Genomic DNA, 22,542 nt, shown 5'->3' with positions numbered 1-22,542 from the left:
ACATCAGAATGGCAAGCAAAGGCAGGTCAGCAGCGGTCAAAAGCAGCCGGAAATTGTGCTATTGTGCAGAGCTTGTACATGCGACCGGAGAGATGAGTTTAATTGGCCGGCATTTGCTGCATCCAGATGAAAAGATAGTCAGTAGGACAGCGAGGGAGCAGCAGTAACCCCAGGGGAGATTGCTATCAGCTTCCACCATGCACCAGCTCTGCTCTTATGATGTCTGTCGCTTCCCACCTCTGCCTACGGGAGCCGAAGGTACAGCCCGGCAGTTCAGGCTACGGAACATCACACGGCCGCAGCCACAGAGGAAAACAAACAACAAAAAAAGCTTCTGAGCTCTTTGAAGAGCAACTAGGCGTCTCTTTGTGTTTTGCTGCGAATTGGCAGCTATTCCGCACATTATTCCCGCCAGCCGGGGCCTGCGACAGGTCCGAAATACAAATATGCCGGCGTAGAATTTTTTTACCTTCTTCTGATGCTGTTTACAGATCAACCGGAGGCAACAACAAAAAAATACATTGGGAATTCAAGTTTACTTAACCCCTTCACGCCTAAGGGTAAAAAACAAATCTAAATGCCTAAGCACAATTTTGAAACTTTGACACGTGTTCGTAAAACTGTAGATATAATCATAACTACTTTGTGCATTATTATTATTATTATACAGGATTTATATAGCACCAACAGTTTGCACAGCGCTTTACAATTTGAGGGAAGACAATACAGTTACAATACAATTCAAAACAGGAGGAACTAGAGGGCCCTGCAGTCATTGAGCATGGACTCCCATATTGTTGAGTGGATTAGGCAGTGGCTGAGTGACAGACAACAGAGGGTTGTAGTCACTGGAGAACATTCAAAACAAGGTCATGTTACCAGTGGGGTACCTCAGGGATCTGTACTGGGACCAATTTTGTTTAATATCTTCATAAGTGATATTGCAAAAGGCCTCGATGGTAAGGTTTGTCTTTTTGCTGATGACACAAAGATATGTAACAGGGTTGATGTTCCTGGAGGGAAATGCCAAATGGAAAAGGATTTAGGAAAACTAGAAGAATGGTCAGAACTCTGGCAACTGAAATTTAATGTGGATAAGTGCAAGATAATGCACCTGGGGCGTAAAAACCCAAGGGCAGAATATAGAATATTTGACACAGTCCTGACCTCAGTATCTGAGGAAAGGGATTTAGGAGTAATTATTTCAGAAGACTTAAAGGTGGGAAGACAATGTAATAGAGCAGCACGAAATGCCAGCAGAATGCTTGGATGTATAGGGAGAGGTATAAGCAGTAGAAAGAGAGAAGTGCTTATGCCGCTGTACAGAACACTGGTGAGACCTCACTTGGAGTATTGTGCGCAGTACTGGAGGCCATATCTCCAGAAGGATATAGATACTCTAGAGAGAGTTCAGAGAAGAGCTACTAAACTAGTACATGGATTGCAGGAAAAAACTTACCAGGAAAGGTTAAAGGACCTTAACATGTATAGCTTGGAAGAAAGAAGAGACAGAGGGGATATGATAGAAACTTTTAAATACATAAAGGGAATCAACTCGGTAAAGGAGGAGAGCATATTTAAAAGAAGAAAAACTACCACAAGAGGACACAGTTTTAAATTAGAGGGGCAAAGGTTTAAAAGTAATATGAGGAAGTATTACTTTACTGAGAGAGTAGTGGATGCATGGAATAACCTTCCTGCAGAAGTGGTAGCTGCAAATACAGTGAAGGAGTTTAAGCATGCATGGGATAGGCATAAGGCTATCCTTCATATAAGATAGGGCCAGGGACTATTCATAGGATTCAGATATATTGGGCAGACTAGATGGGCCAAATGGTTCTTATCAGCCAGACAAAGAACTTGCTTGTACAAGTGAAGTAAAAAAAGTTTTAATTTATTAGCAGTTGGTACTTCACAGTGAATAATCCAAATCATAGAGGATGCTGGCCCCCATGTATAGTAACACAGATGGATGAGAACGGTACCTTGAGAGGAACCAGTGCAGGTGACAAACAGCTCCAAATTCCCAAAATAGGGATTTGGTGGAAATTGGGCAAAAACAGCCGGGCGGAAGGTGGTGAGGACCCAGATGGAAGGGCTCTACAGTGGAAAGGGAGGGGATGCCAAGCAGGGGTAGACTGGAAACTTTCGGGCCAGGGGACAAGTACAAACCAGAGGCCCATAGTGCAGGGACTCAGCCCCCCTCCCACTTTCCCTCACCCCCCCCCCCCCCACACTCTCCCAATGTTTCTCCTGACCCCCATTCCAAGCTGAAGCCCTGCTCCAGATACCCTCTACTTAAAGGCTGAATCCCGATTCACGACCTGGCCAGCAGGGGGTGGTTGGGACAGCTCGGTTGGGGCTGGCTGGAGCAGAAGAGTCTCCAGTGGGGCATGGAACCGGCCTCTGCTCAGACACAGTTTACGCCATCCATGCTGGAGGGGGAGGCCTGCGCTCTGTCCTTGTCTTCAACCTGCACTCAGTAAGTCAGCGGCAGGGACTTTTTACTTCTCTTCACCAGGAATCCTTTAGGCATGTCTGTGGCAGAAGCAGTGCAGCCTTTTGACGGGGCTTTAGAGCGGTCCAGGGGGCAATTGCCCCCCTGGCCCAGTCCTCCCCTGACGCCAAGAAAGCAGTCCTACACTTTCGTAAAGAAGCACCGGCCACGTCAAGAGGGAGTACCGGCGGCATCCACAGACTGCGCGGAATCAGCCATCTCTTCCTGCAAAGGGTTTCACTGTGGGGGCTTCCCTGTGACTGATCATTGATCAATTAGAGGCTATCCCAGAGATCAGGTGACCCGGAAATGGGTGTCCCAGAATCGGGAGTCCTTGGTCCTGATCTTTAGTGCTGGGCCCAGGGCTCCTGGTGAGACCCCGGTCTCTGTGCTGGGAGCATGCAGAGCGGCACGCTCCCAGCAAAAAGGAAAGTACGCAGCCCCACTGAAAAAAATGCCCATTCCAGTGGCGCAAAATATTTGCGTACGGTTGGCATGAAGGGATTAAATGATATCCAAGCCAAGATTTGTATTTTAGATTTTGGAGGTAAAAGAAGGGTTAGATCACCCGTCAGGTTTTTATTCTTTATCCGAAAAAAAAAGAGCAGCCTATTGAGTGCTTCCAAGCAGTTTGCTATGGGGGCACCTGAGCTGCGCTGCAGCTCCGTGTGTCCATTCAGACTCAGAAATATTGTTCAGCCCCATCCCCTCTCTCTCCTGATTGGCTAACTGATTGACAGCTATGGGAGCCAATGACGCCATGGCTGTATCTCAGCCAATCATGAGGAAGAGTTCCTGACGGCCGAGGGACTGGTGGACATCGCTGGACAGAGATGGGCTCAGGTAAGTATTATGGGGGGGCTGCTGCTCACAGAAGACATTTTTTCTTAATGCATAGAATGCATTAAGAAAAAAAACCTCCCTGCCTTTACAACTCCTTTAACCACTTGCCGACCAGCCGCCGTAGTTATACTGCGTCAGGTCGGCTCTATCACGCAAAACGACGTACCTGTATGTCATTTCATGTAGCAGTTAGTGGGGACGCATGCCCCCTGAGGCGCGCGCATATGCCGATTGGCTAGAGAGGGAGCCAATCAGTGGGGCACCTGCCATCGCTCCCCATGGAGACAAAATGGCGGTCTGCCAAAGTAAACACGGCAGACTGCTGTTCTGTCACTGATGAACACAGGAAGCCTGTCCTCCACCTATTTAGGAAAACGGATCTCTGTGTTCAACCAGTGAATCCATCCCCTCACACAGTTAGAAAGCACCCCCTAGGGACACATTTAACCCTTTGATTGCCCCTGGTGTTAACCCCCTCCATGCCAGTGTCATTATTACAGTAACAGTGCATATTTTTAGCACTGATTACTGTAGTAATGTCACTGGTCCCCGCAAAAGTGTCAAAAATGTCAGTTAGGGGTCCAATCTGTCCGCCGCAATGTCGCAGTCCCGCAAAAAATTGCAGATTGCCGCCATTACTAGTAATAAATAAATAAAAATGACATAAATCTTTCCCCTAGTTTGTAGAAGCGATAACTTTTGCGCAAACCAATCAAAATACGCTTATTGGGATTTTTTTTTACCAAAAATATGTAGCAGAATACAAATTGGCCTAAACTGATAAAAACATTTTATGTTTTTTTTTTTTATTATTGGGAATGTTTTATAGCAGAAAGTAAAAAAATATTGTTTTTTTTTTTTTTTTCAGAATTGTCGCTTTTTTTTTTTTAATAGCGCAAAAAAATAAAAACCGCAGAGGTGATCAAATTCCACCAAAAGAAAGCTCTATTTGTGGGGAAAAAAGGACATCAATTTTATTTGGGTACAGCGTCCCACAAACGCACAATTGTCAGTTAAAGTAACGCAGTGCCGAATTGCAAAAAATGACCTGGTCATTAAGGGGGTAAAACCTTCCGGTCCTTAAGTGGTTAAAGACTAAGCCTTTTTCTGACACTTGTTGCTTACAAGTTAAAATTAATATTTTTTGCTAGAAATTTTTTTAGAACCCCCAAACATTTTATATATTTTTTAAGCAAAGACCCTAGAGAATAAAATGGCCGTTGCAATATTTTATGTCACACCGTATTTGCCCAATGGTCTTTCAAACGCCTTTTTTTTAGGGGAAAAATACACTTCAATTAATTAAAAAGAAACTAAAGAGTAAAGTTAGCCCAATTTTTTTGTATAATGTGAAAGATGATGTTGCGCCGAAAATCGTGATCTTTATTTTAAGCAAAAAAATTGTGATTCTCATTTTATCCAGAATCGTACAGCTCTACTTATGTTACTCTCATTATGAGCTGTGTACATTGCATTCTGTACCATAATCACTGGCTCAGGATATTGCTGTGTCATCGATTGTAATTTATCAGTATGGACCATGTACCCGAAAGAAGTATTTCCCTCTCTTACATAGTTACATACATAGTTACATAGTAGGTGAGGTTGAATAAAGACAATAGTCCATCCAGTTCAACATGTGTAGGTGTGTGTGACTGTAATCATCTCTCATACCCCTGAATGTACTGATCCTTGAGATGTACGTCTAAGAGTCTTTTGAAAGCCACCATACTACCCGCAGAAACCACCTCTTGTGGTAGAGAATTCCACAATCTTGTAGCCCTAACTGTAAAGAACCCCCCACGTTGCCTGAGGTTAAAACGCTTCTCCTCTAATCGCATTGTATGCCCCTGAGTCCTCATGCAATCCCTTCGACTAAACAGCTTTTTTTCTAAGCTGAGATCCCCATTGAGATATTTAAAAATTGCTATCATGTCCCCCCTCAGATGTCTCTTCTCCAGGGAGAATAAATCGAGCGATTGTAGACGCTCCTCATAATCAAGGTCCTCCAATCCTCAAATTAGTTTAGTTGCCCTTCTCTGGACTCTCTCCAGCTCCAACACATCCCTTCTGAGGACTGGTGACCAGAACTGGACCGAATACTCCAGATGCGGTCGGACCAGAGTTTTATAAAGTGGAAGGATTATAGTCTTATCTCTGGAATGCATCCCTTTCTTTATGCATGCTAATAATCTGCTGGCTTTGGCAGCTGCCGCCTGACATTGCATGCTGTTTCCTAATCTATCATCAACCAAGACTCCCAGATCTTTCTCCATTTTTGATTCCCCCAAGGGTTCCCCTCCTAATGTGTATTGTGTTTTTATGTTTTTAGTCCCCAAGTGCAAAACCTTACACTTCTCCACGTTAAACCTCATTTGCCAAGTCGTTGCCCACTCCATTATTTTGTCCAGGTCATTCTGTAGGATATCTGCTTCATGCTGTGCTGTTATTGCCCTGCCTAATTTTGTGTCATCTGCAAAAACTGCTGTTGAACTACTGATCCCGACCTCAATGCTGTTTATGAATAAATTTAACAAGGTTGGTTCCAGGACTGAGCCCTGGGGCACCCCGCTTACCACCTCAGACCAGTCTGAGTATGCGCTGTTTATTACCACCCTTTGGACACGCCCTTTAAGCCAGTTCCGTATCCAAGAGCAAACCCTGCTGTCGATACCTGCAGACCTTATTTTATAAATTAAGCGCTTATGGGGAACTGTATCAAACGCCTTAGCGAAATCCAAGTACACCACATCCACTCTTGTCTTGCTTATGTACTTTTGATGTAGCTCTACTGTTGTATGGGTGTATACTTTATTCTTACTACAGATAATAAACATTTTGAAAGTAACATTAAATGGCAAAAGTAACCACCGCAAGTCCTCACCGGACCCCCTATTCAAGGTGACAGACGGGGTTGATTTGCTAACACTGCAAAATCTGGTGCAGCTCTGCATAGAAACCAATCCGTTTCCAGGATTTACTGTCTAAGCTTAAAATGTTACTAAACCCAGGAGCCTGCATTCACTATATCTGCTCTCCCCAGGAGCCTGCATTCACTATATCTGGTCTCCCAAGGATCCTGCGTTCACTATATCTGGTCTCCCCAAGAGTCTGCATTCACTATATCTGGTCTTCCCAGGAGTCTGCAGTCACTATATCTGGTCTCCCCAGGAGCCTGCATTCATTATATCTGGTCTCCTCAGGAGCCTGCATTCACTATATCTGCTCTCCCCAGGAGCCTGCATTCACTATATCTGCTCTCCCCAGGATCCTGCATTCACTATATCTGGTCTCCCCAGGACCCTGCATTCACTATATCTGGTCTCCCCAGGAGCCTGCATTCATTATATCTGGTCTCCCCAGGAGCCTGCATTCACTATATCTGGTCTTCCCAGGAGCCTGGATTCACTATATCTGCTCTCCCCAGGAGCCTGCATTCACTATATCTGCTCTCCCCAGGAGCCTGCATTCACTATATTTGGTCTCCCCAGGAGCCTGCATTCACTATATCTGCTCTCCCCAGGACCCTGTATTAATTATATCTGGTCTCCCAAGGAGCCTGCATTCCCTATATCTAGTTTGTCCTATAAAGCTGAGGGACCCTGACATTCTGTCTGGACAGTGCTGAAAACAAAAACAAAAAACTTTCTAGCAATTCACACCAAACTGAGCATGTGCAGAGTGCTCCCAAGGCTCTGTTCTATCAGCAGATTTATTGGGGACAGTAAAAGAAGGGGAGGATCAGAGAAGACAGGATCAGACAGCCTTTTTACACAATGCAGAGGATTAACCCCTTAGGTTCCACAGTGAGTATAACAAGCATGCTTTACTGCATATACACACTGATTTTTACTGTTTGAAGCTGATTGGCTACCATGTACAGCTGCACCAGATTCTGTTTTAGTAAATCTCTCCCATGATGTCTACCCCCTTGGGAAAGGGGTCTGGGAAGGCCCCAAGACCCTAAAGTATGTTTACTGTTGCACTTTTTTGGACTTTACATTTATACACTTTTTAAAATGTGGAGTTTTGAGGTTCATCTATGTCGACGTGCTGACTTTTTCTTCTGAATGGACTATAATACAGTATCACTGTTGGCCAAGCATCCAACTTTGGGTTTTAAGGTACGTTGCCAGTGGATTGGCCTGAAAGTGCATTTATTCTTGTCTTTGTCCCTAGTGGGAAGAGTTACCCCCTGTGTGGTATTCTTCAGGTGGCCGCTGTCACCAGAACAGGAATAGAGAGGAAATCTTCCAATGAGGAGACCTGTTCTGGTGACAGCTGTCTAGGAGGTCAGTTTGAAAAGACCTCCTACCACTTCCTGTTGCGTTTCCAGGACAGGAAGTGAAGGAAAATCCTCTCAATGGGGCACATATGGATATTATCCTTAAGTTAAGAATCTTCTCAGTTTGCCTTAGTTCTGTTTCAATTTGGGTTTCCCATGATGGATTGCAGCCAGATTTAGTGGGGACTTTCAGATGGGCATTTGGTTTGACTACACTCTCTTGCCATTCACCTTTATACCATAAGAAACTAGACATAAAACTTCAGATGTCTGCTGTTTTGGATCTGCTGGGGGGGAGCTGGGTATCCCTGATATTATCAAATCACATATTAAAGTGGAGTTCCACCCATTTTAGTGACTTCAGATGTATGTAATCCCCTTTAAAACGACTTTTACCAATGGAAAGTTTTTTTTTTTTTTGCTAGTGAATACCTTATTTTCTGCTCAATTTATCCTCTTCTCACTTCCGGGTCCGGTCGGCGATTACGTCATTCGGGGATTCGCAGTGTGTGCTGGGATGTATCTCAGGCCATGAAATCTCGCAGTATTACACAGGAGATGAGCTGTACTGCGTGCTCTGCTCCGCCTCCGCCCCGCCTCCTCTCAGTGAGCTGTACTGTATGTATTGTTTTGAGGCCATGCTCCGCCCCGCCTCCGCCCCGCCTCCTCTCAGTGAGCAAGGACTGAAAGCATTATATCCTCACTGAGCTCACTGAGAGGAGGCGGGGCAGAGCACGCAGTACAGCTCATCTCCTGTGTAATAATGCGAGATTTCATGCCCTGAGATACATCCCAGCACACACTGCGAATCGCCGAATGACGTAATCGCTGACCGGACCCGGAAGTGAGAAGAGGATAAATAAAGCAGAAAATAAGGTATTTACTAGTAAGAAAAAAAAAACTTTCCATTGGTAAAAGTCATTTTAAAGGGGATTACATACATCTATGTAATCCAATTTATTAAAAATGGGTGGAACTCCACTTTAAGGTGTGCTCAGGACATGGGTTTACCGGGGAGAAGATGATTTTACACAACACGTGGTCTATAGAGCTCCAACAAAATCTGAAGGCAAAAAACAAACACACCATACAAGTTTTTCCCTCGTGCACTTCCATTTTAACGCTTCCTTCTTGTCTGGTCTGTACATTGAAAGGAGATCCCCAACCAAGATAAGCAGTCTAGTTTGAAATGGGAATTGAAATTAAAGTGCCACTGCCTAGAGGTCCAGATACAACTTTATTCTATTAAGGGGTACAATCTAAAAATTATGCAGCATGTTTCGGTTGTCTAAGCGCCTCCTTCATCAGGGCTTGATTGGCAACAATGTGAACAAGCCAGAAGTGAACTGGTCCAGTATGGAATACAAGCACAGGCCTTACCAGCAGCTTGTTTATGACATCAGCACATTGTTGCCAGTCAAGTCCTGGCGAAGGGGGCGTTTGGACTCCCATCCCCCCCCCCCCCCCCAAACGCGTTTGCTTGTACCTCTGACTTTTAATAGAATAAAGTTGTATCTGGACCACTTAGCAGTGGAGTGGCCCTTCAATTTCAATTCTTGTTACAATACACTACAAGCCAAGGAGACTGTGGAGATCCTCTGGGGTGTAGAAGCCCTCTGCCCAGGAACCAGACCATTTACACTAACATCAATACCTGAAAATGACAATACCATTAAGATAACGCTACAGGTCCAGCGCTATCTTTGCACTTGCTTCAGTAGTTTGAAATAGAGATGTTTGGGAAGGTCTTGAGGACTGAAGTTATCTAGAAACCAGTATTTCCTATTGCACTCACTAAAGTCAATAGAAGCCATAAAATGCCAAGCTTTGCTGTAGAAACCATAGCTTTGCCCTGCAAGCTCTCTTGGCATTGGGCTACACTGGCCCTGTTGAAAGGAAGGTTCGGAGATCAGTTTGTCTCATTCTCATGTTCAGCAGAGATCACATGACCAGCTGCTAAGGCATATGCTTATGTGACTGGCTTAATAGACTAATGTATAGGCATGTAGTTCAGATTAAGATTTGGATATTTTGCAAAAATTTAGGGTAACATGCTACATTTGTGTATAACTATCTCTCTTCTCTTTCACAGAAGCCCAGGTCTCCGGATAATTCTGTCTACCAGGTAAGTGTTATCTTCACAGACCATGGTGCAGGTCAGTGACGGTCATGGTGGGCAGGGAGCCATCTTTGCATAGCTCTATTATATACAGTAACTACTCTGGGTAATAATTGTTGGGGGAAAACCCCTAATGCGGTTAGGGGAGTAACTAAAACAATAAATATTGTGTTGATAATATCTAATGTGACAGGCGAGCCAAACACTTATGCTATTTGTATTTGTATGTTCCTGCAAGAACTTTATCAGCCAGGGCTCTGTAGAACTCAAGGCTTCCTTCAAAGTTGCTAGGGGTTCCTTGAGCTGTAGCTGATTAACCTCCCATCTGATGGTATCTTCATTGTTCCAGGGCCAACGTCACTTGAAGAGAATTATCTTTTTTATTTATTTGAAAGGTGGTCATACTTCCCACTGACCACCAATGTAAGGGTCCTTCTTCACACTGACCATCAACGTAAGGGTTCTTCTTCCCACCGACCATCAATGTAAGGATCCTTCTTCCCACTGACCATCAACGTAAGGGTCCTTCTTCCCACTGACCATCAACGTAAGGGTGCTTCTTCCCACTGACCATCAATGTAAGGGTCCTTCTTCCCAGTGACCATCAACGTAAGGGTCCTTCTTCCCACTGACCACCAACGTAAGGATCCTTCTTCCCACTGACCATCAACGTAAGGATCCTTCTTCCCACTGACCATCAACATAAGGGTCCTTCTTCCCAGTGACCATCAACGTAAGGATCCTTCTTCCCACTGACCATCAACGTAAGGATCCTTCTTCCCACTGACCACCAATGTAAGGGTCTTTCTTCCCACTGACCATCAATGTAAGGGTCTTTCTTCCCACTGACCATCAATGTAAGGGTCCTTCTTCCCACTGACCATCGATGTAAGGGTCCTTCTTCCCACTGACCATCAACGTAAGGGTCCTTCTTCCCACTGACCATCAACGTAAGGGTGCTTCTTCCCACTGACCATCAATGTAAGGGTCCTTCTTCCCAGTGACCATCAACGTAAGGGTCCTTCTTCCCACTGACCACCAACGTAAGGATCCTTCTTCCCACTGACCATCAACGTAAGGATCCTTCTTCCCACTGACCATCAACGTAAGGGTCCTTCTTCCCAGTGACCATCAACGTAAGGATCCTTCTTCCCACTGACCATCAACGTAAGGATCCTTCTTCCCACTGACCACCAATGTAAGGGTCTTTCTTCCCACTGACCATCAATGTAAGGGTCTTTCTTCCCACTGACCATCAATGTAAGGGTCCTTCTTCCCACTGACCATCGATGTAAGGGTCCTTCTTCCCACTGACCATCGATGTAAGGGTCCTTCTTCCCACTGACCATCAACGTAAGGGTCCTTCTTCCCAGTGATAACCAATGCAAGGCGAATTCTTCCCAGTGACTACTGATGAATTGGTTTTAGCAGTGGTTTCCTGAGACCTAAAATGTTTTCAAAGGTTCCTCTAGGGCAGGGGTGTCCAAATTATGGCCCTCCAGCTGTTCAGGAACTACAATTCCCATCAGGCCTAGTTATGCCTGTGAATGTCAGAGATCTACAATGCCTCATGCGAATTGTAGTTCCTGAACAGCTGGAGGGCTATAGTTTGGACACCCCTGCTCTAGGGTAAAAGGTGTAAAGCTAGCCCTTAAATACAAGGCAGTTTTGTGCAAAACTAAAGCCTTTGTCATCCACTATTAAGAAAATCGAATTATCGTTCACAAGTTGAGCACCACAATGGCCAACTGTCTTAAGCCATGCCAGTTATGACATGAAAAGCTACCTGTGACCAAGGAATCATTAGTACCTACTATATTTTGTTATAGTATACTTATAAAGAGACGGGAATAAACCGAAGCTAAATATATGTATCTGCTGAGCCAGTCAGTGTCAGCGGGACTGAACTGAATGTTTTTATGTTGCTGTTTTTCAGGGTCTTGAGAAGGAAAGGATGAATGATCCATACAATGAGATTGGAGTGAAGGTGAGATTTTAATTTCTTTTTTATTGGTCCCATTAAACCACCAGTTTAGATGAACTAAGGCGCTCAAAGTCATACAGTTCCTTTTGTTAGGAAAGCAGTCCTAACTTTGGAGTAGAAAAGTCTGTCCTGTGCCAGCATACTGCAGAGAAGGACCCTTATTCTCTGTGTGGAAACAGTTGTCTCTATGCAGAGGTCTGACTCAGCAGGGGGTTGTATCTTTGCAGAGAGACTTTGAACACCTGCTGTGTCTATGCACAAAAAATTCATTTAAAAAAATAAAGCTAAATGTTCATGTTTAACCACTTGCCGACCAGCGGTAAGTCGACAGGTTCCCGTGAATACCTGTTCCCGCCATACCTGTACGGCGGCCTGTGGGAACGATCCTGGGGGCACCTACGATCGCTCCCCGTGAAGAGAGAATTAGCTAGCTTACCATAGCAGTGCACCAGTGCCCTTGATTAATATATCGGCTATGTGGCAGTCCTTTGGTGGGTAATGAAACAAACAGTGGTGAAAATTATATTTAAGCCTCATTTACACAGATGCACCTATCCATACACTCGTGTGAAGGGTCATCTTTTCCCGCACAGGATGCACAGGTGGTCCGTGCAGACAGGCCCATTTATTTGGGTCTATTGGGATGCAGCAGCTGCATGGGCACAGCCCCTGGTCCCAATTTGATATCCTTGCGGGTGCGTGTTCCCGAATGCAGACAGTGTCCCCCCCCCCACCCCCACCACCACCACCACCACCATCACCACCAACACGGCTGGCAAATTGGAAGCAGCAATTGTGTCTGTGTAGACACTGTATCCCAGTTAGGATTGCCACCTGTCCAGGATTCACCCGGGCAGACTGGGTTTTGAATCATGTGTCCGGGTTTCAGTCCCCCTGAAACCCGGACACATTATTCAGACAGGAATGTGGCTCGGAACAGGGCTTGACAGGAGGGTGAGGTGGCACTATGTGTGCCGGATTACTATTCTCTTTAAAGTGCCCAAAGGTGTCCAAGGTCTATTATCTTTGTTTGCCCCCTGGTGCACAGTAATGTTGGTACAGGAAGGGGCCATCCCCAAACTGTTCCCAAAAAGTTGGGAGAATGAAATTGTTCAAAATGTCTTGGTATGCTGACACCTTAAGAGTTCCTTTTACTGGGACTAAGGGACTAAGGGGCCATGCCCAACCCCTGAAAAACAACCCCACACCATAATGCCCCCTCCACCAAATGATGCACAAAACAAGGTCAATAAAGACATGGATGAGCGAGTTTGGGATGGAGGAACTTCAGTCCTGACCTCAACCCGATAGAACACCCTTGGGATGAATTAGAGACTGCCAGGCCTTCTCATCCAACATCAGTGCCTGACCTCAAAAATGCCCTTCAGGAAGAATGGTCAAACATCCCCATAGACCCACTCCTAAACCTTGTGGACAGCCTTCCCAGAAGAGTTGAAGGTGTTATAGCTGCAAAGGGTGGGCCAACCCAATATTGAACCCTACGGACTAAGACTGGGATGCCATTAAAGTTGATGTGTGTGTAAAGGCAGGCGTCCCAATACTTTGAGGTAATATAGTGTATACCAACTCCAATGGGTTTTAAAAATAGTGGCTAATTTTAGCATTGCTTTTCCTCTTTGCTGTCTTATGTGAATCTTGCAGTATGTAATGTAAAACAGCAGATGGCGCACTGGAGACGGAATAGACATGTAATATTTCTTTGTTCTGGTACTGGAAAGCAGAAGATGTCATTTTATTTAGTGTAAAGCCACATATTCACGTGTCTCATTCCATCACATAACCCAAAAATAGGAGGCTTAGTCCTATATTGTCTCATTGGGTCCCAAGCCCTACTCCATAGAAGCCATTGTTTCCATACGCTGCCCTGATGAAGGGCAAAAAGCCTAAAAGAGCTGTAAAGAAATAAGAATCCCATAAAGCAGCAATCTGCATGGCTTGGCCCACTGTCCCGAAATGAGGAATAATCCTCTTATGTTTGGGATGTGTGATGGAATGAGACATGGGAATAGAGAAGGATTCAATGCGCTACCTTAGGCTGGCCATACATTATACAGATAGATTTACCTTCAACCATGTAGTACAAGGGCCTGCCTAAATACATACTAATTAAATGTGTTTAGATCTGACCTCCTATTACATAGTTTTGGTAAATCTAAAGAAAAATTGTACAAGAAAATTGTATAATGTATGGGCAGCCTTACTTTATTAATACACTCAATATTTCGGATTTCCAGTAGAAATTCAGGTTTCGCTGAGCAAATGGTAAACTGAAATGTCATTGGCTGGTAGCTGCTGCTACACTTTGTACATCATCATCACTGATTTGTTGCGTAAAGGAGGGATTTGCATGACCTCATCCACTACCGCAGAGTACGAAATATTCATATACAGTATATGATTTGAGGAAGTTCATAGGCGTGCGCACAGGGTGTGCCGGGTGTGCCTGGGCACACCCTAATCACCTAGGGCACATTAGCATTATCGCTCTGTTTGCCAGCGAGGAGATGGGAAAGATCTCCCTCGGACCTGCTCTGCCATAAGAGAAGTGCCACACACTTCTATTTCACTTTGCCAGCAGAGAGAGTAATGTAACGGGGCCATATACATGTAGGCAAACACATGCATGTGTATTTAAACTTTGGGGTGCACACCCTAATGCAATAGGCTGCGCACACCTATGAGGAAGTTGATTTTACAATCAGTAGAATTTCCTCTAAACACAAAGGGATTTACTAAAACTGGAGAGTATAAAATCTGGTGCAGATCTGCACAGAAACCAATCACCTACCAGGTTTTATTGTCAAAGCTTAACCACTACTGGACCGGAAGGTTTTACCCCCTTAATCACTTCAGCCCCGAAAGATTTAACCCCCCCCCCCCCCCCCGACCAAGCCATTTTTTGAAATACGGCACTGCGTTACTTTAGCCGACAATTGCGCAGTCGTGCGACGCTGTACCCAAATAAAATTGGGTGTCCTTTTTTTCTCCCAAAAACAGAGCTTCCTTTTGGGGGCATTTGATCACCTGTGCGGTTTTTATTTTTTGCGCTATAAACAAAAAAAAGGCTTACAATTTTGAAAAAATTAAAAAAAATATATTTTTTACTTTCTGCTATAAAAAATTCCCAATAAAAAAAATTTAAAAAAAAACAATTTATTCTTCAGTTTGGGTCAATATGTATTCTGATACATATTTTTGGTAAAAAAAAAAATCCCAATAAGCGTGTATAGTGATCAGTTTGCGCAAAAGTTATCGCGTCTACAAACTATGGGATGTTTTTATGGAATTTATTAATTTATTTCTTTTTTGTTATTAGTAATCGTGGCGATAAGCGACTTATAGCAGAACTGTGATATTACGGCGGGGAAATCAGACACTAAAGCCCCGTACACACGTACCGATTGTCGGCCGTACACCAACACCAGAGCGGCCGATTGTTTGCCAGTCAGTACAGAATTCGGCCGACAGACAACAGATTTGCAAGACTGGGCATGCTCAGAGAAGAAAAAAGACAAGGAAAGTTAACCATCACATGACATCACTTCTGCAGTCGGCTGTTGTTGGCCGACAAAATTCATGTGCAGTCTTTTGCACTTTTCAACAGACAAGACAGCCCTGGACAAAAGACGGCCGATCGTTCGGCCGACGATCGGTACGTGTGTACGGGGCTTAAGTCAGTGGTCCTCAACTCCGGTCCTCGGGGCCCACTAACAGGCCAGGTTTGCAAGATAACTAAACTACATCACAGGTGATATAATTTGCTGCTCAGTGATTGCAGTATTCTAGTCTGCATCTCCCCAAGGTAATACTTAAAATCTGGCCTGTTAGTGGGCCCCGAGGACCGGAGTTGAGGACCACTGCACTAAGTGACACTTTTTTTAGAGGCCAGTGACACCAATACAGTGATCAGTGCTACTGTATATAATATGCACTGTAACTGTACTAATGACACTGGCAGGGAAGGGGTTAACATCAGGGGTGTTTAAAGGGCTCAAGGTGTGCCTAGGGAGTGCTTTATAACTGTGTGGGGGAGGTGCTTGTACTGTAAGAAGACAGAGATCCGTGTTCCTGCTGAGAAGAAACACAGGATCTCTGTCTTCTCCTGTCACAGAATGGCGATTGGCCTTGTTTACAGACTGCTGTTCTGTCTGTCTCGGGAACGATCGGCGAGGTCCACTGGACCTGCTAATTGGTTCCCACTGTGTCCAATCACAGCAGGAGGTGGTCGTCAGCAGTGCACGTGTGCACCCCACACTAGGAAGAGCGAAATCACGTACAGGTATGTGATTTCGTGTAGAGAGGCCGTCCCCATTGCAGTAAATGTACATGGGGAGATCCAGTAGGGGTTAAAGACCATTGTATCCTTAACCCCTTTGTGACCCCAATATAACTTTAAAAGTCCAAATGTAAAATGCCCAGTGCTGTGAAACACTAATTAACCCTTACTGCAGAGAATGTGGAATGTGCAGCTGCGTGTGTTCCTAGTGCTCAGATCCATCAAACAGACAAATCAGTCATAGAGCCATAGACATAGTCATAGACGTGCATTTTGTTTCCTTATAATTTGTTTTTTAAATGAAAATGTAATATTCGGGATTCGGATATATTCAAATCTGAAAATTAACATTGTGATGAATGTCAAAGGAAAATTATAAGGAAATGAATGAATGCATTGATTTCATTTGGATGACATCACATGATGTGATAGTAATTCGGCCCCATGAGGGAATTAATTACATTTTTTAACCACTTTACCACCGGAGGATTTTGCTGTCTTCCGTCCAGGCCACTTTTTGCGATTCGGCACTGTGCGACTTTAACTGACAATTGCGCGGTCATGCAACGCCGTACCCAAACGAAATTTACGTCCTTTTTTTTTACCACAAACAGAGCTTTCTTTTGGTGGTATTTGATCACCTGTGCGATTTTTACTTTTTGCGCTATAAACAAAAAAAGAGCGAAAATTTTGAAAAAATAACAATATTTTTTACATTTTTTTATATGAAATTCCCCTAAAAAAAATGTAAAAATCTAAATTTTTTATCATTTTAGGCCAATTTATTTTCTGCTACATATTTTTGGTAAAAAAAATCGCAATAAGCGTATTTTGATTGGTTTGCGCAAAAGTTATTGCGTTTACTAACTAAGGAAAAGATTTCTGTCATTTTGGTGTTTTTTTTTTAACGAGTAATGGCGGCGATCTGCGATTTTTTTTGCGGGACTGCGACATTGCGGCGGACAGATCGGACCCTTGACTGACATTTTTGACACTTTTGGGGGTACCAGTGACATTACTGCAGTAATCAGTGCTATAAATATGCACTGTTACTGTAAAAATGACACTGGCAGGGAAGGGGTTAATTTTATTGGAGAGGGAGGGGTTAATGTATGCCTGGTGCTTACTAACGTGTGTGGGGGGAGGTGACTGAGTGACACAGGGACAGATCACATGTTCAGCTATGCTGAATCCTGCAATCTGACCCTGCCTGTCACTTAGGAGATCCGCCCGCTTTGTTTACACAGGCGGGCGGATCTCCACACTCGATTCCCCGACGATCGGGGAAGAGCAGCGGCGATCACCGCCGCTCCTCCCCTGGCCCGACTCCCGCTGTGACTGAACACAGCGGGAGCGAGCCTCCGGCGGCCACAAGGGGAGGAGTCCAGCGACGTAGGTCTACGTCGCTGGACGATAACGAGCCACATTGCCGCAGTAGCAGCAATGTGAGCGGTCGTTATGTGGTTAATTTGTTCAATAATTCAGATAACGAATGGATCCCAATTTTGTTCCATTCGTTCATTCGGATGCACATGACGTTAGTCGATATTCTCCAATGAACTCATTCCATTTCTCTTGGAGGGTTGGATTAGTGTCCAAAAACATTGAATCCTTCTGATTCGAATCCATCCAATTCAATAATATATTGAATATATAGCAAACCTCTGGAAAAACTGCTACTTTTTTTTTTTTTTTTTTTTATAAATTCGTTACTGCTACATTTTTTTAATCCACCCGGACCAACGAATCTACAAAACAAATGCCAAAGATACAAATGAATTCTGAAAAAGAATCAGTTCAACGTAACGAATATGAGGAAAATAAAATTCTTCAATATAGGAATGCACCTGAAACAAAATTAAATTAAAATTTTTGGCGCGCATGTTTAGTTGTCAAGTTGACTGACACAGCTAAACTAATCATTGACCTTAAAAAAAAAAAAAAAAAAAACTCAGGTCAAAAAAAATGATTAACCAGTTAACGACCCCCCGCCGTAGTTATACTTCGGCAGGCAGCCACTCCTGCACAAACGGACGTGGGTATACGTCGGTTGCGCGCCTGCAGCTAGGAGACTCCGATGCACGGGTCAGGTGGCTCTGATTGCCACCTGACACCCGCGATTGCTCCCCGCTGAGAGAGAAGGACGGGCAGCTGTTGTAAACACATCTGACCGTTCTTCTCCCTGGAATGATCACAGAGCTCCTGTGATCCTTCTATATAGGATCACAGGTCTCTATGGCCATTTCACAAGCCCCCCCCCCACACACACAGTGAGAATCACTCACCTAGGCTCACATTTAACCCCTTGATCACCCATAATGTTAACCCCTTCCCTGCCAGTGTCATTATCACAGTAACAGTGCATATTTTTAGCACTGATTACTGTAGTAATGTCACTGGTCCCCACAAAGTGCCAAAAATGTCAGTTAGGGGTCCGATCTGTCCGCCGCAATGTCGCAGTCCCACTAAAAATCGCAGATCGCCGCCATTACTAGTAAAAAAAAAAAAACGATTAAAATGACATAAATCTTTCCCGTAGTTGTAGATTTATTTTTTATTTATTTCAGGTTCTTATATAGCGCTGTCAATTTACGCAGCGCTTTACATATACATTACACATCAGTCCCTGCCCTCAAGGAGCTTACAATCTAAGGTCCCTATCTCACATTCATACATACATAGTAGGGCCAATTTTTATACAGGATCCAATTAACCTACCAGCATGTCTTTGGAGTGTTTTTGACACTTTTGGGGTTACCAGTGACATTACTGCAGTAATCAGTGCTATATATATGCACTGTTACTGCAAAATGACACTGGCAGTGAAGGGGTTAACTTTATTGGGGAAGGAGGGGTTAAGTGTGTCCCTAGGGGCGTGCTTCTAACTGTGATTGGACATGGCTACTGGTGTAGGAACAGTGATCAACGGTCCTACATAGTAGAACCGTATGATCACTATTCCTACACAGGGGAGAATGACAGGCGGCTTGTTTACATCAGCCGCCTGCCTTTCTCCCTCTCCACCGACGATCGCCGAGTGACCGGCGGACATCGGGTCCGCGGGTCACACGCACGGACTTCCTAGGGAACGAGCTGGGGCGGGCGCACGCTCGCCCGCTATTGGCTCACAAGCAAGTGACGTACCCATACGTCACTTTGCCTGGCCGGGGCTGACTGCCGCAGTATATGTACTTGCGGCGGTCGGCAACCGGTTAAGGGGGAAAATCTTCCGGTCCAGAAGTGCTTAAAAAACACCTTCATTTTGCCTTCCCCATTGGCTGCAATGCAGTTAGCCGAAATTTCCAATTTTAACCGAAGTTTGTAGAAATAAATATTCACAATATACAGGGATAAGGGGTATGATTATTGGACGTGAGCACACACGTGGATGGACTGGGCATCTTTATTCAACCTCGCCAACTATGTAGCTAAATGTAATTTTGCTCCTCTCTGTTGTTGCTGCACAGTTGTTCAGTGGTATGAAAGAATTGTGCCTTCCACAGCTAAAATAAAGACTAACTATCTTGTCTCTTGGATTAGCGGGGAAGTGATGATACGTGAAAACCTGGTTCATGAAGGCACTTTACATAACAGGTGACAGTACAACGTTGGATCTTCGGTTCGATTCTCATTACATTTATACAAAGCCTTAAAGCAAATTGTTTCTTTTGTTCCGATGTGTCGCTTTGTGATCCCTTCTCTGTTTTCAGTCCCAATAGTTCCAGTGATAAATAACAAATTTTAGTTATTTTTTTATTTTCCCCATGTACATGCTCGCAGCATTTTTCACTGTCAGTCAGTCCCATTGTGTTTTGGGCACAGAATATATAAAATAACAAACATCTCACAAATAACGGCGTGTCATCAGATGTGGTGGGCAAAGATTTCCTCGCGAGGAGCCATCTTGGTCCGGCCAAAACGCTGGATCAATAAATCTCTGTGTTTTTTTCCCAGGGCTGGGCCGTCGCTCACGCCTTTCCTGCGAGCCTCATCAATCCTGCCGCTGACGGATCTCATGCTTCAAGAAGTCTCAGTGTGCAGCGTCGGTTATGTCTCTCGCTCACGTAGCCTTGCTGCCATTCTGTTTGCCGTGAAGGTTATAAAATCAGATATCGGTGAAATACAACTTGGGTGTCTAGGTCGTTAATTAGAAATTGGTAGACAAGGCCTTGCTGCCCTGGTTTTGTTCATGCACAGCTTACGTTATTTAGAGAGGGCCCTTGGGTGTCTTGTCTTTGTTTTGTATGGGGTGCCCAGATGTGTTTTGGGCATATATAGTAATCAGGGAGCTCCCCAAAAATATTTATTTTTTGCTGTCTGCACCCACCTGATGGTCTTTCTTGGTTCCTGGGCATCTGAAGCACTCAGTTGTCTAGTCGCTACACTGCCCAACAGACAATGAAGCCAACTGCTGCTCCTAATACATTTTGTGTAGCAACTAAGGATAACAAGAGCCACCCTATGATGGTAGGGCCAAGGAGGTATCACAGCTCACAAGCCCTAAGAGCCTAATCCAGCCCTTGGGGTCCAAGAGTTTCTGAACCCAATGCAACCTTTGAAGGTACATCAGTGGCTTCAATTCCGATAGAAGGATGTGTTGAGGAATCCAGCCAAGACCACTTGTCTTGGACATTTACTGGCACAGGTGTGGGACATCCCCCTTTAGAGAGTGCCAGCTACATGTTTTGTAATGGGAATCTGTACAGTACATAATTGGCCAACAGCATTTACAGACACTGGGAAAGCTTGACAGCATAACTGAACAGGTTGCTAAAGTTGGGATGTTGCACCAAACTTAACCACTTCTGGACCGGAAGGTTTTCCCGCTTAATGACCAGGCCATTTTTTGTGATACAGCACTGCTTTACTTAACCGATTGCCAACCGCCGCACGACTATTTACTGCGGCGGTCAGCCCCTCACAGGCAAAGCGACGTAGGACTACGTCGCTAGCCTGTGAGGCTCTATGGAGCGAGCGCGTGCCGCCAGAGGCGTGCTCCCGCGCGGTCACGGACCCCCCCCTGCGCGTGTGCCCGGCGGACCCGATGTCCTCCACTCACTCGCGATCGTCCGTTACACCGAAAGAAAGGCAGGCGGCTGATGTAAACAAAGCCGCCTGTCATTCTTCCCTGTGTAAGAATGGAGATCAGACGGTTCTACTATGTAGGACCGTTGATCTCTGTTCTTACACCTCAAGCCACAGCCAATCACAGTTAGAAACACGCCCCTAGGACACACTTAACCCCTCCCTCTCCAATACAGTTAACTCCTTCACTGCCAGTGTCATTTTTACAGTAACAGTGCATATGTATAGCACTGATTACTGTAGTAATGTCACTGGTAACCCCAAAAGTGTCAAAAATGTCAGTCAAGGGTCCGATCTGTCCGCTGCAATGTCGCAGTCCCGCAAAAAAAAACGCAGATTACCGCCATTACTCGTTAAAAAAAAAAAACAACAAAAATGACAAAAATCTTTCCCTTTGTTAGTAAACGCGATAACTTTTGTGCAAACCAATCAAAACACGCTTTTTGTGATTTTTTTTTTACCAAACATATGTAGCATAAAACAAATTGGCCTAAAATGTTAAAAAATTTTGGTTTTTACATTTTTTTTTGGGGAATTTCATATAAAAAATGTGAAAAATATTGTTATTTTTGCAAAATTGACGCTCTTTTTTTGTTTATAGCGCATGATCAAAAAATCGCACAGGTGATCAAATACCACCAAAAGAAAGCTCTGTTTGTGGGAAAAAAAGGACATCAAATTAGTTTAGTTTGCGCACGACCGCGCAATTGTCCGTTAAAGTCACGCAGTGCCGAATTGCAAAATAGGCCCTGGTCAGGAAGGTGGTAAAATCTTCCAGGGCTTAAGTGGTTAACTGATAATTGCGCGGTCGTGCGACTCTGTACCCTAATAAAATTAATGTCCTTTCTTTCCCCACAAATAGAGCTTTCTTTTGGTGGTATTTGATCACCACTGCGGTTTTTATTTTTTGCGCTAAAAAAAAAAAATGTTTTGAAAAAAAATAACTATATTTTTTTACTTTCTGCTTTTAAACACATCTAGAAATAAAATGTCAAAAATCTAATTTTTTTCATCAATTTAGGCCAATATGTATTCTGCTACATATTTTTGGTTAAAAAAAATAAATCAGAATAAGTGTATATTTATTGGTTTGCGCAAAAATGATATCGTCTACAAACAATGCGATATTTTTTATGTAATTTTAATTTATTTATTTTTACTAGTAATGGTGGCGATCAGCGATTTTTAGCGGGACTGCGACATTGTGGTGGATAAATTGGATATCTAACTGACACTTTTGACACTTTTTGGGAACCATTGACACCAATACAGTGATGAGTGCTGAAAAAAAAATGCACTATCAACACTGGCAGGGAAGGGGTTAACATCAGGGGTGACAAAAGGGTTAAATGTGTCCCTAGGCAGTGCTTACTAAATGTGGGGGGGGGGGGGTTGTTGCACTGATTGGGGAAAGACAGAGATCCATGTTCCT

At 44.2% G+C, this 22,542-nt stretch overlaps 1 protein-coding gene across 1 annotated transcript in view; it reads left to right on the top strand.

Annotated features, from left to right (window-relative positions):
* The window catches only part of CD247 (CD247 molecule), a 210,843-nt gene that overhangs the window by 163,001 nt on the left and 25,300 nt on the right, over nt 1-22,542 (top strand). Inside the window, exons 5-6 of the mRNA XM_082247017.1 lie at nt 9,718-9,750; nt 11,681-11,731. Of these exons, the coding sequence (XP_082103143.1) occupies nt 9,718-9,750; nt 11,681-11,731 (84 nt within the window). The remainder of the gene's footprint in view (nt 1-9,717; nt 9,751-11,680; nt 11,732-22,542) is intronic.

The sequence above is a fragment of the Pelophylax lessonae genome (genome assembly GCF_965119305.1).
Source record: "Pelophylax lessonae genome assembly, chromosome: 2".
Taxonomy (NCBI): Eukaryota; Metazoa; Chordata; class Amphibia; order Anura; family Ranidae; genus Pelophylax; species Pelophylax lessonae.
Note: the sequence above shows the minus strand (reverse complement) of the source record. Positions and strands in the feature narration are given on the sequence as shown.